Below are 20,923 nucleotides of genomic sequence, written 5' to 3' on the forward strand. Positions count from 1 at the left end.
CCCAAAGCTTCTCCTCTCCAGGCTGAGCAGCCCCAGCTGTCCCAGCCTTTCCTCCCAGCAGAGCTGCTCCATCCCTCTGCTCATCCTGGAGCCTCCCCAGCCTCTCTCCAGCAGCTCCAGGTCCCTCCTGTGCTGGGCCCCAGGGCTGGGGCAGCTCTGCAGGTGGGCTCTCACCTGAGCCCAGGGGCAGAGCTCTGCCTTTGGGTTAGGAAAGCACCAGGAGAACCATAAAGAAGAGAAATTCCTTAAGAGAAATACAAAGCTGAACACAAATCCACTGTCCTTAGCTCAGAAATCCCCTGCAGCCACAAACAGGAGTGGATGGGGTATGTTTGCTCTGTCCCTATGCTCAAAGCACCATGTCCCCCAAAAGGCAGAGGGCACCAGACTGAAGGACCTTGAGCCTGATCCCACCTGGATCCTCTTTCTGGAGTAGTTCTCAGGATCACCTGGGCACCTTCTAGTTCTGTAAGAGGTTCAGGTCTGTTACCACAGCCAGGGAAGCATTTGAGAGGTGCAGGTCACTAATGGGGACAAGCCTCCAGAGCTTTTCTGACCCCTAAATAAATAATACAAAATTCACCTCACTCCCTCCATACTATTCCTTCTGCAATAATCCCTTCTTCCCTGAAGATAAGGGATTAATTTCTGTTAAATGAAGACAGTAAGAGGCGTGCTCTAACCTTTCAGCAAAATGTCAGAAAAACAATGCTCCCTTTAAACTCAAAGGAATTGTTAAATTAAATAAATGAGTTTGCTTGCCACCACAAACGCCACATGCTGTTAGCCTGAACCTCCTCACTCCTGACCTTCACTCCAGGCCAGTCAGGTCGGGAGAAAATCTATAATTTAAAGCCCAGGGAAGCAAGAATTTAACACTTTAAAGATATGCCATTATTCCTGCCTCAGCAGCACCTGAGAATGCTACCTTTACCTTTGAAAAGTTAGATAACAAACAACTTTTTAATGTACATTATAGACACAAAAAAGAGGGAGAGGGGGAGAAGGATGGTGGTGATTGTGTTCCTTCCCCAACGGTTCTGTGTGGTGTCTTAATTTGAGAGGCATTTCACTTCTTTGCCTGTGACTGCACAGTTTGGGGACCTTTTCCCTGTTTTAAACAAAACATCCTCTGTTGTCTTCCATTTCCAGCTGTCTTACAAACCAATACATCTTCACAGAAAATGCAGAAACAGCCCTTAATCGAAAATGATGTCATCCCAGCCACTGCACCACCTTTGCATCTGCAAAAACCTTGTCAGAAAACTGATGCTGCTTTTTATACCAGAGTTCCTGGAAACAAGAGTAAAGTTAAAACTGCTTTTTATACCAGAGTTCCAGGAAACAAGAGTAAAGCTTTAGTCCTCTCAAAATGTGAGTGTAAAAACCTAATTAAAGCATTTTCTATTAACCATTGAGAAATCTGATGACTTAAAATAATGAGAGACAGCAACACATGTAATAGCAACCTCCCAACTGTATTTTGAAGGAAAACACAACCATGATTCCAAAGATCATGTCATTAGTGCTGCTCAGAAAACAGATGTAGAAAGTGTGCAGCTTTATTTCACAGTACTAAAAATCCACAAGTTATCCAAATTCATCCAGTCAGTCCAAGATCATTACAAATCTGCATTTGACAGCTCCATGCTAACCAGAACAGCAGCAGCTCTTACTAGACAGAAAAAAATTCACTTGCCAGAAAGATTAAACATCTCACAAATTAAAATGTACTTTACACATATTGAAAGCCAGCATATGAGAACACTGTTGGTATTTCCCATCAGTGAGAGCTTCCAGTATCAGAAAGGCTGCAAAGAGAGTCCTTGACAGATGTCTGAGATGAGGCCTCCAGAGACACAGGAAGGAGGAGAAAGCATTATTTGTCTTGCAGGACTTTCACAGGGTGTGGGAATGTGCACTGCCAGGAGATGTGGTAGCCTGATCCAACACTGCATACTGAACAAGTGCCCAACTCTGGAGAAGCATTTTGATTCATTTTAGGTTTCTTTGTTTATGAGACAGAAGGATCAGAGTGAAGTCACCTCCCCGGTGCTAAGTATCAGAGTAAGTGGCCAGGGTATTTATGTCCCAACACTTCTATAGTGCCACAATGGTGCAAAGTTTCCACACTGAGCCTCCAATTCTGCCAGAGGAGTGAGTCAGAGCATCCTCTCAACACAGATCAGAGCCCCAACAGCACATTTTCCTCTCAGGTGAATTGCTGACAGCCACTGAAGAGAGATCTGTTACACTGGGTGTATGAGGGACCCGGGCTCCAAGGTGAAACAGGGAACAGCTTCTGAGGGCACTCCACAATAGGAGTTTTCTGGTTCCTGCACCTCATCTGGCACACAATCAAAAAAGCAGTCAAGTGCAATGCATTCCTCCCTCCATAAGGAAGAAGGATGTATCTTTTAATAAATGTGATGTCTTAAAATCAGTCTTGCTGAACTGACAACAGAATCCTCCATTCATCTCCCATAGCCAGGCTTTCATCCCTTCTGTTCATGAATCATCACTGACTCACAGAAAAAAAATATTTGTTCAAAGGTGGATTTTCGCACTCTCGTATCTGCTCTTTCCAACTTAATTGCCTTTAAACAAAGGCTCATTTCTTTGTAGCCTGACTCAAATGTTGCAATAAAGTTCCTAACTGGCATCTGTCACAACCATTTTCATCAGGTGACTTAGTCTCAAGGTAGGATAATGTGAAAAAGGTGATTGAGTAGTAGTCCTGTGCAGGGGCTGACAATTATCCTGACCTATATTCCTCTGGTTGTTGCAGCACTGAACTCCTCCCTAACCATTTCTTCAGCTTCAGAAAGAGCTGCGGATTTAACACAGGCAAGTGTTGAAATATTTGAATCAGTATGTTCAGTGATCTCTTGGTCTCTGCAGCAAGTGGTGCACGTATCAAACAGGGCCCTACAAGCACAGGTAGGGAAATCCCCTTAACTCAGAGAGCAACAGCAACAACCAGGGGTTCAATTGCTCCTTAACTTACAGCTATGTAAACATGAAGTGCTTTTATACAATGTATATTAAGAAGAAAAAAGTGACAAAAGGCCGAGTCCTCAGGGGAAAAAAAAATTAAAAACCGATACACTAAGTGTAACTTCTCAACTTGGAGTTTGGTTTTCTTTTTTCTGTTTTTGCAGCAGTTAAATTCCCAGTTCTGGGGGTGAGCCTACAAAAAGGCCTTATCAGGTGCACTATAGACATTTATACCCTCAGCTGCTGCAGGCTATGCTCTGGTAATCATTTATTCCCAGTCTTCCTGCCCAGCAAACAGCAAAATAAACCCCACTTTACAAGGTGAGCTCTGAATGTTCATTAGATGGTGAGAGGGTACACTACAAGAGCTACCAGCACCATAAATCCATACCCTTATTTGCTTTGGGGCAACTTGGTCAGGCAGCCATTCCTTTGCAGGTGATGAAAGAATCTTTATCTGACTTAATTCAGACACTTTCTCATCAGTTATCTTCAGTTTTCTTTTTACTGTCACACTGCAGAGATCTAAAATACTTCCCAGCTTTCAGGCATAAGGGAACCCACTTAAAGTGCAGTTGCTTTAAAGTATCACCAGTCCTTCTATGCCATTCACCTCTTTAAAACCAGCTGCATTTCAAAAGCAAGGTGACACACCAAATGTATAAGGCCTACATAAGTGGCAGCTTGTTTGATGCCTTCAAGTTAGGAGAAGTCAAGTCTCAGCCCAATCTTTATACAGTTCAAAAACCTGGATTTTGAGTTAGCCACAATTCATTTTCAAGCAGGAGGCTGGAGACATCAGAGGTGCTTTCCAGCCAGAGCTGGTAGAAAAACTCTCACCACCTGACCAGGACCAAGAGATTCAGAGCTCTGGCACAGCCTGACCTGAATGCCCAAGCAACATCAGAAATGGATGGTGTTAGTGAAAGAACACTCAAGCATTTTGAGAATAACTGCTGCAAGTCCCAGAGCACCCTAAAGGAAGAGTGGCTACTTTCCACTCCCACACTTTTATTTCTTTTTTTCCTACTTCTTTTGAAAGATAATTTACTTACCCTGGAGACTAACTTGCTATGCAGGACGGGTCGATGATGACCTTAGGACTTTTAATTCCTTGCCCTTTTTTCAAGCAGGTGATGCATGCAGGAACTCCTCCTACTTTAAAAAGCCCAAAATAGAAATGGCGCTGTCCAGGCAGAAGTTGTGCAGCTTGTGGAGAAGAACTGTGTACCCTCTCCCTTCTAGAAGCTTGGGAAAAGGATCAAAAAAAGGTCTGAAGTATTTCATGCGTAGCACAGGAAAACAGCAGCGAGAAATACAGGCAGCACAAACCAACACTGAATCAGTCCAACCACCTTTAGATGCAATAAAACAGAAGCTGCCCCAGCTCTTAAATCCATCTATGGCCCATTCATAACAGAAGGAACCAATGAAATCAGCTTATTTGCACATACAAACACACAGGTGTTTGTGTCTTGCATCACACATTTCTTACAACTTCCCTGTGGCAGCAGTTGTTTATGCAGATCTGCTGATGCAACAGAGAACCAGTGCACCGAGCTGAGACAACCCCCCAAATCTGCAAGGTTAGAAAATCAACACAGCAGCAGCAAATAATCCAAAGTGCTTGTTCCTAATGCCTGTGGAACTGAACCCAGACCAATTTGAAGAACACCCATTCAGTTTCACTCCCTCACAGCTCATCGACAGCAGTGACGTTGACTTTGGGCAATTCGCACACCTCTTTGAAGTGGCAGTTTTCCAGGATGTCCTTGTAATAGTCCTTAAGGTCCGTGTAGGTGGAGGTGGTCTCGTTGGAGTGATGGAAGGACAGGAGCTTCTCATTGAGCAGCAGCTGCACCTGGTACTCCTCCTGGGAGGCGTTCATGTGGTCGCAGTGGTAGAGCACGAACACCAGGTTGGCGGCGTAAGGCACGATGCGGCCGCTGCGGAATTTCCGCTGCGCCTGCCGGGCGTAGTTGTTGGCCAGGAGAGGCTCATCATCTTTGAAGTAACCCATCAAGGCAAGCAGGGGCTGCAGGGTCTCTGCATGCCCAACTTGGACAATCAGAGGTGAAGAAATGGGTTTGGAGCTACAAAAGAAAAGAAGCGGAACGGATGAGCAAGAGCCTGTGCTTTAAACAAAACACCAACATATGGCACAACTGCCAGCAACCACGGCTGAAGGACACCTTGAACCTGTGCCCCTCCTGAGGAAAACCCCTTTGGGAAATTCAGTCTGGTACAGACATTTTAAATGCAGCTTCCCAAACTTGGTCCAAGTATTGATGCGAGGCCAGCGCAGTGAGGGTCAGCAAGGCGAGTGCCGGGTGCTGCCCTGGGCTCAGCCCAGCCCCTGCAGCTCCAGCCTGGGGCACAGGGGCTGCAAAGGGCCCGTGGGGAAAGGCCCTGGGGGTGCTGTGCCAGCGGCTGGACAGGAGCCCAGGGGTGCCCAGGGGGCACCAGGCCAATGGCCCCTGGGCTGTGCCAGCCATGGGGTGGCCACAGGCCCAGGGCAGAGATTGTCCCTCTGTGCTGGCCCTGCTGAGGGACCTCCAGGGCTGTGTCCAGTTCTCATGGCCAGAGAGCCCTGGAGGGGCTGGAGAAAGGAGCTCATACATACAGTCAACTCCTTCACTGGCTGTGAGAGAGTCTCCTTCAAATCATCAGCAGCATTTACCAAATTTAGTCTGAAGACGGTGATCCAGTGATGCAGGAGAACAGTTGTCCCTCCTCGATTTAGCAGTCCAAACGACCAGCAAGAATACTGCTATCACCAGTTCCTGAGGACACCAGGCAGTCCAGGAGAGGATGCTCCCTCAGGAAGAGGTCACAGACTTGTACCATGTCCAAGGACGGTTTATGTAACAGACGGTTACACACGGCTCAGCCAAAGGGGAGATAAGAGCTGCCTGGCTGTGCCATGAAGCGCCAGCCAAGAGGAAAATCTGACCCTTGCTCTGGGGAAGGATGATGGCTTTTGGGGACCATTTCCAAGTGGCCCAGGTCACTTGATCCAGCACAGGTAAATACAGGTTTAGCTTTCAGGAGACATATCTTGATTGGTCTGAAAAGGAGGTGTTTCCTCTGCTCCAACCCAAAGCAAGGGAAAAATGGTTAACGGGGAGACTTGCTTGGAGGATTGGAACTTTGGACAGCTCTGCAGGAATTAAGTGCTGGGCCAGCTCAGTGCAGCCACTGTGTTTGTGCAGTCTGACACACACCTTGTACCACGCTCCTGGAGAGCCAGAGCCCTTCTCATTCCACTCCTCACACTCTCTTCTTTGACAAAACATCCCTGAAAAATATATCCAAACCCTGCCTCTGTTTTCTGTTCAAAAGAAGCAGCCACATAAAGGTTCTCTGTCGAGGACATTGTATTTTTTCTGACCCATGCCTTTGTTGCACCAACATCTTTAAATTCACCACACTCATCCAGCTCCTTCAAAAATCAGTGTTCCTGCCCGTGCTCTCCCCTTGCTGTTTATGACCCCTTCACTCATTTTAAAGTAATTGTAAAGCTTATGGATCCTTGATTCCCTTTCTCTTCCCTTCTCTCTCTTGTCCACTTCACATGTATCCTCTTCCCATCCACACACACCTGCAGGGAAGTATTTTTAGATTTTAGGACACATTCACATCCCTCCTGTCACAGCAGCAATACAGATGTCTATGGAAGGAAACAGAAGGTCATTCCTCTGATCTCCTGCAATTTCCAGCTCAGAAGTCTCCAGGGCCAGAGGTGGCTTCTAGGTAATGAATCACTCCTTTGCCAAATCTCTCCTTCAATCCACAGGCATTTCTAGCACACACAGTGTCCTGTGGCAAGGAGTTGGACAGTTTCACACACTGCTCTTCATTTTTTCTATTTGTAGATGCCATATCCCATTTAATCTGTTCTTCTCACAGCTTTGCAATAGTGTTCTTCCCAAGCTGAGAAATCCTACCTTAGTCCTTCCACCATTTTCCACATGAGCTATATCCCTTTAGATCACAATATCACGATGCATAGTACTCAAGAACCATAAGCTACACAGAAATCGATGCTACACCCATGAGCTCTCTGCTTAATTCCCAATATCCAACATGGAATGGTTTGGATTGGAAGGGAAACTAAAGAGCATCTCGTTCCAAACTCCCTGACCCTGTCAGGGACACCTTCCATAGACCAGGCTGCTCCAAACCCCATTTGCCTGAAGTTTGAGATATCTCAGGCAGCCACAACCACCTCACAACTCAGCCCCTGAGCAATAAGGTCTCCCTGATTCTATCCAACAGGTGATAAGAAGGTAATCTTCCCCATGTGGATTACTTGACAGCTCTGCAGTTTTCCAGCCCAGTCAGTCTCCCCAGGTCCTTTCACAATCTCCCTGGTAGAACCACTTCATCTTACTTATCTTGAATAAAACTGCCACATTTGCAATGCCACTGAACTTGTCACCTTTTTCCTACGTCATTTACAACATTTCAAGCAGACCAGATCTTTCCAGCTCCATCTCAGCTAGGAAAAAAATCACATCTCAGCTAGGAAAAAAAAAAAAAAATCAATCAGCTGTCACTACCTTCCATCTCTTGTAATTTTATAATTTTTTTTCCCCCGTCTAAGGACCTCTCCCCTTAACCCCATCTGCTTGATTTCTCCAGGAAACCTGTTCAGAAAGACATTTGGAAATCATGACTGTGGCTACCAGATCACCTTGTTTTATATTTGCTGATCCCTAAAGCTCCAAGAGGAATGTTTTTCTTCTGAAGAGCCATCCTAACACTTCTCAGGTGTATTAGATTCATCAAGGTGCTCAGCAATACTAGTCTGGAGTATTATTTCTACAAAACTGGCTTGGAATTCTGATTCTGTCCTGGAGCTGCTTTTTAAATTTTCTCTTAATTAATTACTTGTATTTTTATGTTGTCCCAGCTGCATGGTGGTCTTTGCTTTCTTAAATAAGAGGGAATCTGGGAATGCAAATATGCTGCTAGAATCTCCAAAACAACCTTACACAGGCATTATTGACTCCACAGGGAATGGATTTCATACCCCACTACTCAAAAAAGGCTTCAGAAATAAGACAAAAAGAAAACAAAACACCAACACAATATTCTGGCTATCAAAGCTGGCTTTAAGCAAAGTTCAGCTTTACTTTCCAGCTGATGCCAAGCAGGAATGTTGAAATGGAAGTAAATCACACAAAAAAAAATAGAGCAAAGAGTAAATCATAAAAAACCCAGCAAGTCATATGTTTGCAAAGCAGGAAATGAATTATAGCACAGACAAGTTTTTAAGAACAAAGGAAGAAGTGGGAAAGGAAGGACTAAACAAGATGCTCATTCTCCATGTAGCTTGAGTTTTTCCTTCTCCTGCTTTAGGCTCATGAAATCCTCATGCCAACAGGCCAAATAGCCTTGGGAGGCAAAACAAACCTCTCCCACTCAGAGCTATCCCACTCGATTAGCTTAATGAGGATTAAAACTGTTTCCTGATACGACACAACCCTGGAGCTTTCCACAGCCTCTTTGGCACAGCATTCCTGGTCTTTCCCCAGTACTGGTGATTTCCCAGACTGCTCCAGCACTCCCTGCTCAGTCTCCAGCTCGGATGTGGCTTCCTATCATCCAGCAGCGATGATTAAAACAGCCATCAAGGTTAAACAGCAATATTTTTAATTGTGGGGAAAATGATGACAGATTACCTCTTCAGAGAATACACACAGGCAAAGGTTACAACTGCCCCTGCATTTCTGATAAAGGCAGAGCAAGCAACAAAACACTGATAAACAGTAGCCGAGGCAGATAAAATATTGAATGGCAGGCCCGGTGTTTCCACGCTCGATGTGCGTCACAATCTATCAGTGACTCAGCATCTCGTTGGAAGCATCAAAGCTCTCAACATCTTACTCTGGCAATCACTAATGGCATTTCAATCCACTTTCCCCTTCCCTTTTATTTACTAGCACATGGTCTGGGAAAGTCCACTGAGGAAATCTCATGCCCACCTCTGTTGGGAGATGAAGGGACTGTGCATACAACTCTGCCATAAAATATTAGGAGCTTGTTTGAAAGTGATTGGTTTCACATTCGTCTCATGGGGCACTTCCAAATGAGCAGAAGGGGCTCTCAGTAGGCAGAGCACAAGCAGGTTTCATTGGAGATGTGTCACCTCCTGAACTGCCCACGGTGGGGTTTCATGGTTTTTGGGGGTTTTTTTACCTTTTAAGTAAATCTGACCACAGATGAAAATGAAGAAAATACTGAACCAATTCAGCAGCACTACCCCAAAGGCCAAGTCTCACCATGAGGGGAAAAAAAGCATTGTGGAGAAGCACAGATGTGGGATTTGTCATCCAGGCAAATTCTACTTCTCCTGGATCTCAGAAGATTTGGCTTCCACTCTTAATCTTCTGCATCAGCTCACCCATCCTCAAGAGCAGATCATTCCTACTCTTCCCAGGACTACTGATAGTTCATTTTCCATATGGAAAAAGTGATTTTTCTTTTAACCAAAGTTTATTTCCTAAGCACTGACTGGACTTTCAGTTACAAGTAACTCAAAACCCCTGGAAATAGTGGGATAAGATGAAACATTTCCTGCAGCAAAGCTCAACCAGCCAACCTTCAAATCTCCTGTAAAAATCCCTCTAACACCTGTTTAACAAGCAAGCTTAGACTACATTCTGTCCTTTTTCTACCTAATTAAAAAGCCAGGTCAAAGGACTCCAAAACCTGCTTTCAACTATGGGATGAATTCTTCATTCTTCCCACTTCCCCTTGTGATTTATTTCAGGAGAAAAAGAAAAGCTGGACAAATCCTAAACATAGAAGGAAGCAGCAGAGATCAGGGAAGGCAGTGGTGGCACTCAGAGGGCAGCAGAAATATTGAAACACTGTTAAAGCTCAGAGGGTTTTCACCAGTGGGAAGAAGAATAAAAAAAAAAATTAAAAAGATCTGTCAATTAGTACTAAGTCCTCATATGTCAAGATTTCCACCTTAAATAGAAGGCAGCCAATCATTCCCAGAATCAGCACTAACACAACAAAATGCCAAGACACTGACAAGAGAAAATTTTTCTTCTGTTGTAGAGGGAGCAAGCTCAGTCATGACAAAAGCAAACTTGAAAAGCTGACTGGACTACACAAAACTCATTAAAAACCCTGATTAAAAGGCTCTTATCTACTCCTGCAACTGTTAATCACTCAAAGCTAATTAGGCTAGGCCTCCTTGTGTCTCACTGCAGAGCTGCTGCACTTTCAAAGGCTCTTTCCTGGCTGATACCACCTCTCCCACTGTTTCAAACCCCAGAGATCTGCAGCAGAAGCACAATGCCCAGTGCTGATCCATCATGAGCCAAAAACCAAACCAAGAAGCTGATGGACCTGTCAAACCCTTTCTGCCCAAAGTGGACACCAGTCAGACCGGTTCATTTGTCTGTTACTTGCCCATGAATTGTTTTATTTGAGTTTCTCATTCTTACATAAAAGGGTATAACTCCACCAAAGTTGCTCAGATACTTTTTCAGATCAATCCTGAGCTAGCATATATTAATTAATTATTGTGAGATTGAGGACACGCTGGAGGGTCTGCAAGGCCCAAGAAACTTTAGATCTGTAGTTCTGGGCAGACAGATGAACAGCCACATTGCCAGGGGAGAGACCCTGGGCTGCCCAGCTCGCTGAGAAGTCAGCAAACACACACACTTCAGAAATGTGGGATGCTGCTGAACGTGCCACAAGGATCTGTGGCAAATTTCACCCCTCTGGCTTCTCCAAAAGCTCCCTTTAGTCATGTCAGAAGTCCCACCTTTGAAAGATGGAGCAATCAAAGCCAACCATACACTATGATACAGAGGTGCTGACAGACATCCACTGTTTATTAATGAGAGTCATCCCAGCAGCACTGAAGGGGTTTTAAAACGAAAAACCTGACTGAACGTTTTGAACCTGAGCAAAAGGGGATTTTCAATCTAATTATTTCATTGCTACTGCCTAAGTAGAAGCTTTTTGCTCAGTTCCCCTTGTAGAGTTTTGAACTGTGGTTTTAGATCATCCATTCTATTCCTTTGTACTGAGTCATAGGTTTGGAAGGAGCAATTAGGGCACAGCAGTAAATGACTCCTGAAATGCTACCAATTGTGCTGGGAAGTGACCTGCAAAGAAGAAGGCAAATTACATGCAACAATAAAAGCTGCCAATAAATTGCCAAATTGGTCTGTTGACCATAGCTTTGTGGTATAACTCACAAAGATTACCTTAATAGATTTTGAACCCTATTCAAATACGTCTCTCTCTCTTTTTTTTTTTTTTTTTTTTTAAATACCTTAGACCCGTTCACTCTCTTAGAGGAAACCACCACCAAATATTTTGCAATGCATACGTGCAGCTAGGCTGGTATTATCAACAGACACTGTAAATAATGAGATGGCTGCACAAAACATCCTCTCAATTTCCAGAGCCTTATGGTAACCCATTTGGGCAGTACAAGCAATAACAGGTGTATCACATTCTTTCACCAGCAGGAAATATTAATGTTAAATATTTGAAGCTAGAAGGAAAAAAAAATGGAAAGTCTAAAAGAGCTTTAGTGGATAGCTGATATGCTTTAAAGTGTGCCACAACTGATTTGCAAATCCACCTCTGCCCAAGTGTGCAGCTGCAAAGATTTTGAAAATCAGATGAGCAGCTTCATATTGCATTAAGTACCAAAACACCTGAATTTCTCATGAGCACACAGAGTTCCTGTGAGCAAAACACTGTTCATTAAACTGCTGGGAAAACCAGCAGTGAAAAGTAATTCTTCACCAGCTTCTCTGGCTATTTTATACCCCAAGCAGGCAGACTTTGGGAAAAACACAATTCTTTATAATTGTGAAGACAGAAGACAACTGCCCAACTACATCATTTCAGTACAGTACGTTTCACATGGGTTTGATATGGAACAAGTGAAAATTTTAACCAAAGTCTATTTTCTAAGCAGAAATGGTTTCATTTTATATACATCTCTTGTGATACATTTTTGTAACTAAGAAAACTTGTATGGAAGAGAGCCCTGGCCCCAAACCTATCCCTTTCCCAGCTTTTAACATCATCTTGCTGTACAGCAAGACCTGCCCAGAACAGTCTATTGCTAGTTTAAACCCCAGAGTTATACTGGTGTTCACATGATGGGAGAGCCTAAAAACACATGAAACTTTTGCACTGCAAACTGAAAGTGGGACTAATTAGTAATAGGTATTTATTACTACTTTCATCATATTCCTAAGGACAGACTAATCAGCAGGAAGAGTTTTCCAACAAGGAAATAAAAGCAAGCATTGATAAAGCAACTTTGGTGAACAGATTGCAAGGGCAACAATCACTTCATAGAGGAAACAGGTTCTCTTTTTTAATTTCCCTGTAACTGGGAATGAAAACAAAGCTACTGAACAAAAATGCATAAAGCATGCCACAAAAATACAGCTTTGCCAACACTGCTCTCCACTGCCAAGTCTGGAGAAGAACAAATAATCCAGATCCCTCAGCTTCTTCCCAGAACAGAAACGCTTCCCTTTTTACTTCTGGATAGCCCAAGCTTTCCAAAAAGAAAAAATATTTTGGGGCAGAGACAATGCCCTGGAAGTAAATTTCTTTTTTGTAAATTTTTTGAGCAATTTCTTGTTCTTCAATTTTTAGAGGAAGCAGCCAGTTACAAACCAATGTTAAACACCATTAAAATTGAAACAACATTCCACTGAAAGACATTTCATCACCGCAAAGGTTCACTTTCTGAAAATGCTGCAAAAATATTTAACCCGTTGCCTTGAGGTTGACCATCACCTTTAAAAAGAAAGAAGAGACTGGCGTATCTTTTTATTTGTGTGTTTTCTTGTTTTTCACTGTACTCTCAACACTGCCACAGTGTGTCTCTCAGCAGAGATGAAAAAGGGAGAAATCTCTCTATGTAGATGAAATAGGATCAACTGCATCTCTGCTCCCTAGAGTCGAAGACAGACAAGCTGGTCCCGGTATATTCCCACATCCTCTGCAGAGTTACCCAAGCCAGCCTACTGCCGGGTCTCCAGTGCTCTACGACTGCCACCTCCTGTTGTGGAAGGGAGTAACACATTCCTGCGGCGCTCGGCTACCTCGGCTTTCGCTTCCCGGTCAGGATGAGGCTCATCCTGCAGACTGCTCACCCAGCTTGGGAGTTAACAAGATTTAGCGTCCTGATCCTTTACACTCACTGCCCGATTCCCTCTGTGATGCCAAAACAACAGGAGAGCCCCAGACGCTGAAGCTGAACTTCCACAGCCAATGCCGAAAGACACAAAGTTACTACAGCACTGGGGAGCTCTGCCTCAGACACCTGCTCTTCCCTCCTCTCAATTCAGCAACTGCTGATCCAGCTCCAAAAAAATCAGAAATCTCCGTTCCTACCTCCTTCTTCCAACTATAGTTTTTTGGGTTTTAAAGAATTATTATTCAACTTACAGCGATGTTTTTTATACAGTTGAGACGCAGCTGCAGCTAGTGTGTGTAATGTAAAGATTGAAAGGCTGTCACTGCTCAAAGAGGAAATGACACTAAAGGGGAACAAAACTGATCACTCTCCTTCAATTATATAATCTTATGGCCCTATCCTTGGTATCCTGTACTTTTTTTAAATTTCCATACTAATCTGCTAAGGTATTAATTCATGGGACTGATTATTAACCATGTTTACAAAAGAACATGCAAGCTGGTTGTAAATCAACATCTAAGCAACAAAGTATTTTTAACAAGGACATTTTTCACAAAAAAAGCTCATTATTTTAACTCAATGTCTCCTCTTAAAGTGCAGGAAGAGAGCACCATTATCAGACAGCAGTTGGCTGTCTCCTGAAGGCCTGTGTGGATCAGCAAGTTAAAAGATGGAAATACTTCAGCTGAGCACAAAAGCATCAATGAAAGAAAAAAAATATACTCTTCAAAGTAATAATGCTCCAGTAAAAATTGTATTCTCGGTGTTAAAATTCTCCTAGCTCCAGCCCTCTTAATGTTGCCATGTTTGGAAGTAAAGTACTGAGCTTCCTTTCACATGAAATCCAGCTCAGGACTGACCACAGAAAGCTCACACCCAAAGCACTGAAGCCTCTTGATTTACCTTTTGCTCTCCTCCACTGCTTTGTCCAAGTGCTGGAAGATGTCCTGGAACAAAACGCAGCTGGAGCGACTGTTGATGTCGTAGCCATATCCTCTCTTCCAGTACTGCTTCAGGTCATTCAGGTATTCCAGCACCTGAGGTTAGAGCTCACAGGTTATTACTGCACCAAGGGAAAACAAACAGCTCACAGCCCGCAGCAATGACACAAAAACAACCTCAAACACCAAGGCTCAGGGGAAACCGCTTCGGCATAAAACCAGACAACACATCACACCAAAGAGCAACCAAATTCAGCATCCGGCAACAAGCACAGCCAGGTGAGGTGCTGCACATCACAGGACAACCACTATCCACTGCTTTTGTGGCACTTCTGATTTTGCCTTTGGCTCATCATTCTGGCCACAGGATCCATCCCACACCTTTAGCCCAGCTTGCCTGTTTTCACATTCCAGAGACGTGCACGCATCTCAAGCGGCCAGAACTGTGTCTGGGAATTATGCAAGAGCATGTTACTTCAAATTTGCCTGTTTTTCACTAGTTTGCATTTTGTTCTCACGCAGCTTCAAATAAACTATGTATATTATTAGAATTGTTTACATTCTTCCTCTCTAGGAGGAGAATGATGATTGATGGTGATGGTCACCAACGAAGTCGAAGAAGTGGCTACCTGTGTAGCCATAAATTTGTATATATATAGAGTCAGAAAAATAAAGTAGAAGCTTTCCTGCTTGACCTCCTGCTGACTTGCGTCGTCCTTTCGTGCTCCTAACAGCAGCTGCAAGTGTGACCCTCCGTCACAAGTGTGACCTCAACGGTGAAAAAAGAATTCAGCCGTCTGTGTCTGAAATCACAAGAGCACATGGTGCTCTCCTCGTTCTCTGCTCCTTTCCTGACAGCTCCTGACATCAAAGTAATTTCCCACCTCTCTGCTGCATTATTCATAACTAGATGGAACAGGGCAGGTCTCAGCAGAAGCCTACAGGAGATCACTTATTCCTAACTTCCCACCCTTTAGCCAAACACCTACCTATGCAAAGGTATCCTCTTTTCCCAGGGATGCAAATTTCCTTAAGAGCCTTGGGGAAGCCTTACTGAACATCAAAAGTTACATCAAACAATTTTGAAAGAAGAGGAACAAACATTTGTCTCATTTATCTGGGTTCTAGTGGGTTTTGTCAACAGGCAATTATTTGGTTTAGAGAGCTGATAGTACCCAAAACTGAACGGTGTCTTAGAGGCCCTGGAAGCCTCACCGGATGTACCCTGGAGTGAACTTTATCGTGTAAAAAACACACATTACAGCGTGATTTGGAGTGGAAGGCCATTTAGGATGACCTCATTCCAAACCCCCTGCCACCCTTTCCACTAGAGCAGGCTGCTCCAAGACCCACGTACCTTGGCATCTTCTTCACTGAAGAGTGAACACCACGGGGAGGTCACGTTCTTTATGGCCAGCTCGTATGAGCAGGTGAGAAAAGCCACTTGAACAAGATCTGCAATAAATTCAACAAACAAGCAAGAGATAAACCACTGCTACACAAGCAGCAACTTCCTCTCCTTAGTTTACCTCTAAAATGAATTGCAATTACTGTCTGGCAACGCAAACAATGAAACCAAATAAATAAATGGCAGGACAAAGACCAAGCACAAAAACACAGTTTAACAGAATTATTGTGCAATATCCAAATTTTGGACTGCAACCTCTTCACATTACACCATTACAAGGGGAAAACAACAGCACTTCACATTAAATGCTGCCCATCCGCTGATGTGCCATAGGTGTCAGCTGCTGGTGCAGCCACACAGGTCAGAAGAGTGAACACGGAGAAGGTGTGAGGTCATGGACAGCTCCCCCTCCACATCAGCAGCACCAGGCTGAACTTTGTTTCCAGCACAGCCCTAATGCTGCAATCCCAACAGCAACACTTGTTTGGGGTGTCTTTTCCCATCATTTGGCCACACAGGGAAACCCAGAACTTCTGTTCTGGACACATGAGTTACCACACAGACACACAGGGTTGCTTTCCCTCAGGTCACTTATGTGCTTGAGTTGTAACGGATTTCACAAAAGCTACATCTGCTCCAGAAAGCAAAAATAAAAGAAAAACACTCAAATCCCTCCAAAACCAGGTAAAGCTGATTTCATCTACAGGAAAGATGTTATCAAACAAGTTTTTCTTCTGACCACTATCCAACAATCACTCATTACTGCAACACCAACACAGACCTACAGTCTCATGCGCTTAATTAGAGACTGCATCTCCAAGTCACAGCCACTTTAAAATTATCTACTCTGCATAACTACATGTCTTGGAAGTTGCTCTGGAGCCAAAGCCAGCTGTAACAGGAATTCTTTACCTGCATTTAGCTCTTCCACTGGCAAACACAAGGCACTGGCCACCTTCTCCAGGACCTTCTTCATCTCAGGCCCCTCTTTGAAGGCATTCACCTGGCACATGGCCGCGTCATTCTCCTCCACCAGGGCCACAAACTTGGCGCAGTGATCAAAGAACCGCATCAGGGAGTCGTTAACTTCAACCTCCACCTCTGAAAGCAAAACATCAGGGCATCAGGGGGAGGACCACTACCCCCAAGGGTACCAGCACCCGGCCACCATGACACGCTCCAAGGAACAGGCTGCCCACCACAGCCGCGTCCCCACGGAGGGGCTGCAGGGTCCCCCTCAACCTGGGATGGGGGATGTAGGACCGGTCTTGTGTCTTCCCTCAACCACAGGGAGGGAGGGCAGGGGACAATCCCAACGCCTCTGGGAGCATCGCGCGCTCCCTCAGGGAAGGATTCTTCCAGCCACCCAGGAAAGCATCAGGAGATTCCCCAGCCCCCCGGGGAGGTCATGGTGTTCCCCCAGGGATGGATCGAGGCTCCCCAGCGAAAACACTAAGGAGAGGGACGGCAGGGAAGTTGTGAGGCACACCATCACCTCGGGAAGAGGCAGGAATCCCTCAGGGAAGGCCAGGGGCTGCCCCAGTCCCTCAGGGAGGCCACAGGAGTCATTCAGCCAGGGCATGGGTCCCCCTCAGGGAGCAGCCCCCAGAGAGCACCCGGCGCGCCCTCAGGGCAGTCCGCCATCCCGGCGGGAGAGCTGGGAATCCCTCAGCCCTTCGGGAAAAGCCAAGGGCCCCCCAGGGAAAGGAGGGGAAAGGAGCGGCTGTCGCGCACTCACCGTCGCCGCCGAAGTCGAGGGTGGGCCCGAGGCCGCGGCGGAAGGCCGCCCCGCTCTGCAGGCAGCGGTGCTTGGAGCTGCTGGCCAGCGCCAGGCGGCGGCGGGCGGCGAACAGCGCGGGGAAGCGGGCGGCCATGCGCCGGGCCAGCTGCTCCATGTCGCGGCGGCCCTGCGGCGCCAGCCGCCCGTCCAGGCTCTCCTCGTACCACATGGGCCAGTCGGCCAGCGCGGCGGCGGCGGGGCAGGCGGCGGCCCCCGCGGCTCGGCGCAGCAGCCGGGCGTGCAGCTCGCCCAGCCGGCGGATCTGCCCGGCCGTGGGGTAGCGGGTGCCGTGCCGGAGCACGGCGCGGAGCTGCAGCGGAGCGCAGGAGGCGGGCAGCGAGCCGCCCGCCGCGGGACCCAGCGACAGCGGGTCGCTCACCAGGTACGGGTTCACCTCCTCGTAGCGGGACTTGGTGCCGAAGTATCCGCTGAGCCCCGCGCTGGCCAGCGGCAGGACGAGGAGCAGCGGCAGCAGAGCGGCTTCCCGGCGAGGCTCCATGGCTACACTGCGCGGCTGCCGCAGGAAGAGGCGGGGCGCGGCGCCTCTTCACGGCTCCGGCCGCTCCAGGGACCGCCCCAGCCCGGCTCCTCCCGGCTCCGCCCGTCCCCTCGCGGCTTCATTCGCCTCTGCGCGGCTCCTCGGGGCTCCCGACGGCATCATCCGCTCCATCGCAGCTTCACCCGGCCCCTCTCGGCTCCGTGCGCCCCAGCCCGGGACACTCGTAGCCAGGCGGGGCGGAGGCGGGAGCCACGAGCCGTCTGACCTCTTTTTGCCTCTGTGGAGCCTCACTGACTTCACGGAGCTCAATTAAAAACAAAAGTCAATAGACAGTCAGGCGCGAGGGGAATGGTTTAATTCCCGTTAATTGATTTAATTGGATTGTATAGACAGAACAGCTGGCTCGACTGCAGTAGGGAACCAGGCAGAGACAAGGCACGCTGTCTTTATCTGTGTATATAAGTCAGAGCAAACCCTGTGCAGCAGATGGACTCAGGACAACCTAACCTTCTTGGTGGTCAGTGTCCGAGATGGTCTAGTTCTGAAAAATTTAAAATTGCTCCTCTTTCTTCTCTCTAGCTGTGCAATGCATTATCAGCTCTAAGATTACTATTACCAAGAATTCACCTTGTTCAACTGGTTAACAGAATGTGCTGCTGTCCCTCGGAGTCCAATTTCAGAGACACTATCTGTTGATGGAAGGCAACAGCAGAAGCTTGCTAACAAATCCCTACCATGTTTTATTCATCAAATTAGTCTAATTAGCATTTAAATTAGCTAAATATTAAGACCACTTCAGTCAAAACCCTGGATCTAAGCCGTGCTGAAAATGGGGCAAGTGGGGATATGGAAGTAAACTTTAAAGTTCTCTCTGGTTCTCAAAGCTCTGTGAAAACTTCAGCTATGATGTGCCTATCTCCATCATTAGAGAAACTCTGAACAGAAATATTTTTAAGAAGTTAGTACAATCTCTTCTTTGTTGTTCTTCATGGCAGAAATTCATCCCAAACCAGGAATGCTGCTGGGGACTGCAGCTCCCCTCAGAATTCGTTTTGTCCTCCAAAATGGGTGACCAAAGCCAAGAAGGGTCTTTCACAACGGTTTGGTTTGGTTTGGTTTTTTTGTTTTGTTTTTGTTTTTTTGGTTTTTGTCTTTGTTTTTTTTTTTGGGGGGGGGTTGTTTTTTGTGGGGTTATTTTTTGTTGTTGTTGTGGTTGTTTTTTTGGGTTTTTTTGTTTGTTTGTTTTTTGTTTTTTTGTGTTTTTTTTTTTTTTTACAACAAACCAGCTGGATTGCACTCAAAGTAAGGTACTGATGATGCTGTGAGGGGATTGTACGTGTTGCTGCAGGGGTTGGCAGCATGGGGCATGTGGGTTTTTCCATAGAATCACAGGATCTCTTGACTTGGAAGGAACACACTTAGATCACCGAACCACAGAATCCCAGGGTCACTGAGGTGAGCAAAGTGTGTCCAGTGCCCACCTTGTCCCCAGCCCAGAGCACTGAGTGCCACCTCCAGCCCTGCCTTGGACACCTCCAGCCATGGGCACTCCAAAGCTCCCTGGGCAGCCCCTGCCAAGGCCTCAGCACCCTTTCCATGGAGAAATTCCTGCTGCTGGCCAAGCTGAGCCTCCCCTGGCCCAGCCTGAGGCCCTTTGCCCTTGTCCTGTCCCTGTTCCCTGGCAGCAGAGCCTGATGCCACCTGGGCTGCACCCTCCTGTCACGGAGTTGTGGCATGATGAAGAAACTCCTGAGTCTCCTCAGAGAAGCCCACCTCCTTTTAACTTGCCTTTTTTGTTCCCAACAAGAGCAGGTAGAAATAAGCAGCTGTGTAAAAACAAGTGTGAGCACAAAGTTTGCAGCCATGGATGCTTCCAGCTAGGAGCCATATCCAGAGAGCCACCAGGATAGGCTCCCAGGCTGTCAGAGGCCGCAGGAGCTGGGTGGGCACCTGGTGCCAGCTCCGTGCCCCAGCAGGGCCATCCCAGAGCACAGGGCACAGCATTGTGTGCACACAGCTCTGCCCCAGCCCCAGGGAGGAGCCCCCCGGGCTGTGTGGACAATGTGCTCAGGGCTGGGCACCGCCCAGGGAAGAAGTTGTGCCTCCTGTGCAGGGGGAATTGCTGGGCTCAGGCCCTGCCCGTGGCTCTGGGGCCATTGCTGGGCCCCCTGGGCAGAGCCTGGGCCCTGCTGGTGCAGACACTCAATCACACCCCGCTGGCACTGCTGGCAGCATGGAATGATGGCATTGTGATGACCCATCCAGAAAAGCTTAGAGAGGCTTAGAAAAGCAAAGGATAAAAAGAGGCGTCCTGTGGAAAAGCCTGAGCAGTGCAGTGGTGACGCATCAGGTTATAAAACAGCTTGGGCAAAAGCATAAGCAAAACATCCCCATGCTGATTATACCCATTTTCCGCTAAGCTCTCGCTACTGAACAGATACCAGCTTGTAGCTAAGGAAACAGAGTTATCTGAGCTTTTGGCCCACAGCACATCCTGGGGAGAATTGTGTTTTATGCAGAGTCAGTCTTTACTCCCTGCCTGCATATTCAGGGTATTGCTTCTGCAGCTGAGACTTTTCAGTGAAGAAATAAATTTTCATGATCTGTTTAGTCCACTTAGTGAAATTCTGTTGGAAAGTGTGCACCCCACCCGTCTCCCACCTCCTCAATATCCAAAAGAAAGTGTTAATGCAAGAGTATGCTAAGGCTCAAACAGGGTAGGTAAAGCCAGTAATGGTGAAAGAGAAAGGGAAGAGAAAATGTGGAAATAAGTGAGTGGTTTAAAGCTCTGGGCAAAGTTATGGGCTCTCTCTTAGAGCAGGACAGTGTGACTCAGCTGTCTTCCAGTGACTCTGTGCAGGGCTACTTGGCCCCTTTCCTGTGGCTCATTTAGTTTATATTAGACATATCTGCCACAAATCACTTCTAGCAGATCATCTTTTATAACAAAACCAGCATGAAACCACATACAGCGTTGCTTTGAAACCTAGGGAGGGTGTTTTATAAATACCAAGAAAAATACCCATTCCATCTTCTGCATGATTATTCACTGTATGGAATCTGTACTTGGTTTTAGTAGGAAAGGGATTTT

At 46.4% G+C, this 20,923-nt stretch overlaps 1 protein-coding gene across 1 annotated transcript; it reads right to left on the reverse strand.

Annotated features, from left to right (window-relative positions):
- Positions 1-1,459: 1,459 nt before the first annotated feature.
- MINPP1 (multiple inositol-polyphosphate phosphatase 1) lies at positions 1,460-17,832 on the reverse strand. The gene is made up of 5 exons (XM_066324301.1): positions 17,292-17,832; positions 16,466-16,654; positions 15,503-15,600; positions 14,108-14,241; positions 1,460-5,090 (listed from the first exon to the last, which is right to left on the reverse strand). The coding sequence occupies exons 1-5, from the start codon at positions 17,830-17,832 to the stop codon at positions 4,691-4,693; spliced, it is 1,362 nt and encodes a 453-aa protein (XP_066180398.1). The 3' UTR covers positions 1,460-4,690.
- Between the last annotated feature and the right edge of the window lie 3,091 nt (positions 17,833-20,923).

This window comes from Sylvia atricapilla, chromosome 8, assembly GCF_009819655.1.
Source record: "Sylvia atricapilla isolate bSylAtr1 chromosome 8, bSylAtr1.pri, whole genome shotgun sequence".
NCBI classification, from domain to species: domain Eukaryota; kingdom Metazoa; phylum Chordata; class Aves; order Passeriformes; family Sylviidae; genus Sylvia; species Sylvia atricapilla.

Excerpts from the sequence above, each read along its gene's own strand:
- MINPP1 (XM_066324301.1), bottom strand. The coding sequence starts at position 17,832 with ATGGAGCCTCGCCGGGAAGCCGCTCTGCTGCCGCTGCTCCTCGTCCTG. Across the intron at positions 16,655-17,291 it reads CCTCGACTTCGGCGGCGACG|AGGTGGAGGTTGAAGTTAAC; the intron begins GTGAGTGCGCGA and ends TTTTGCTTTCAG. Across the intron at positions 5,091-14,107 it reads GCAGTGGAGGAGAGCAAAAG|CTCCAAACCCATTTCTTCAC; the intron begins GTAAATCAAGAG and ends TTTCTTTTGTAG.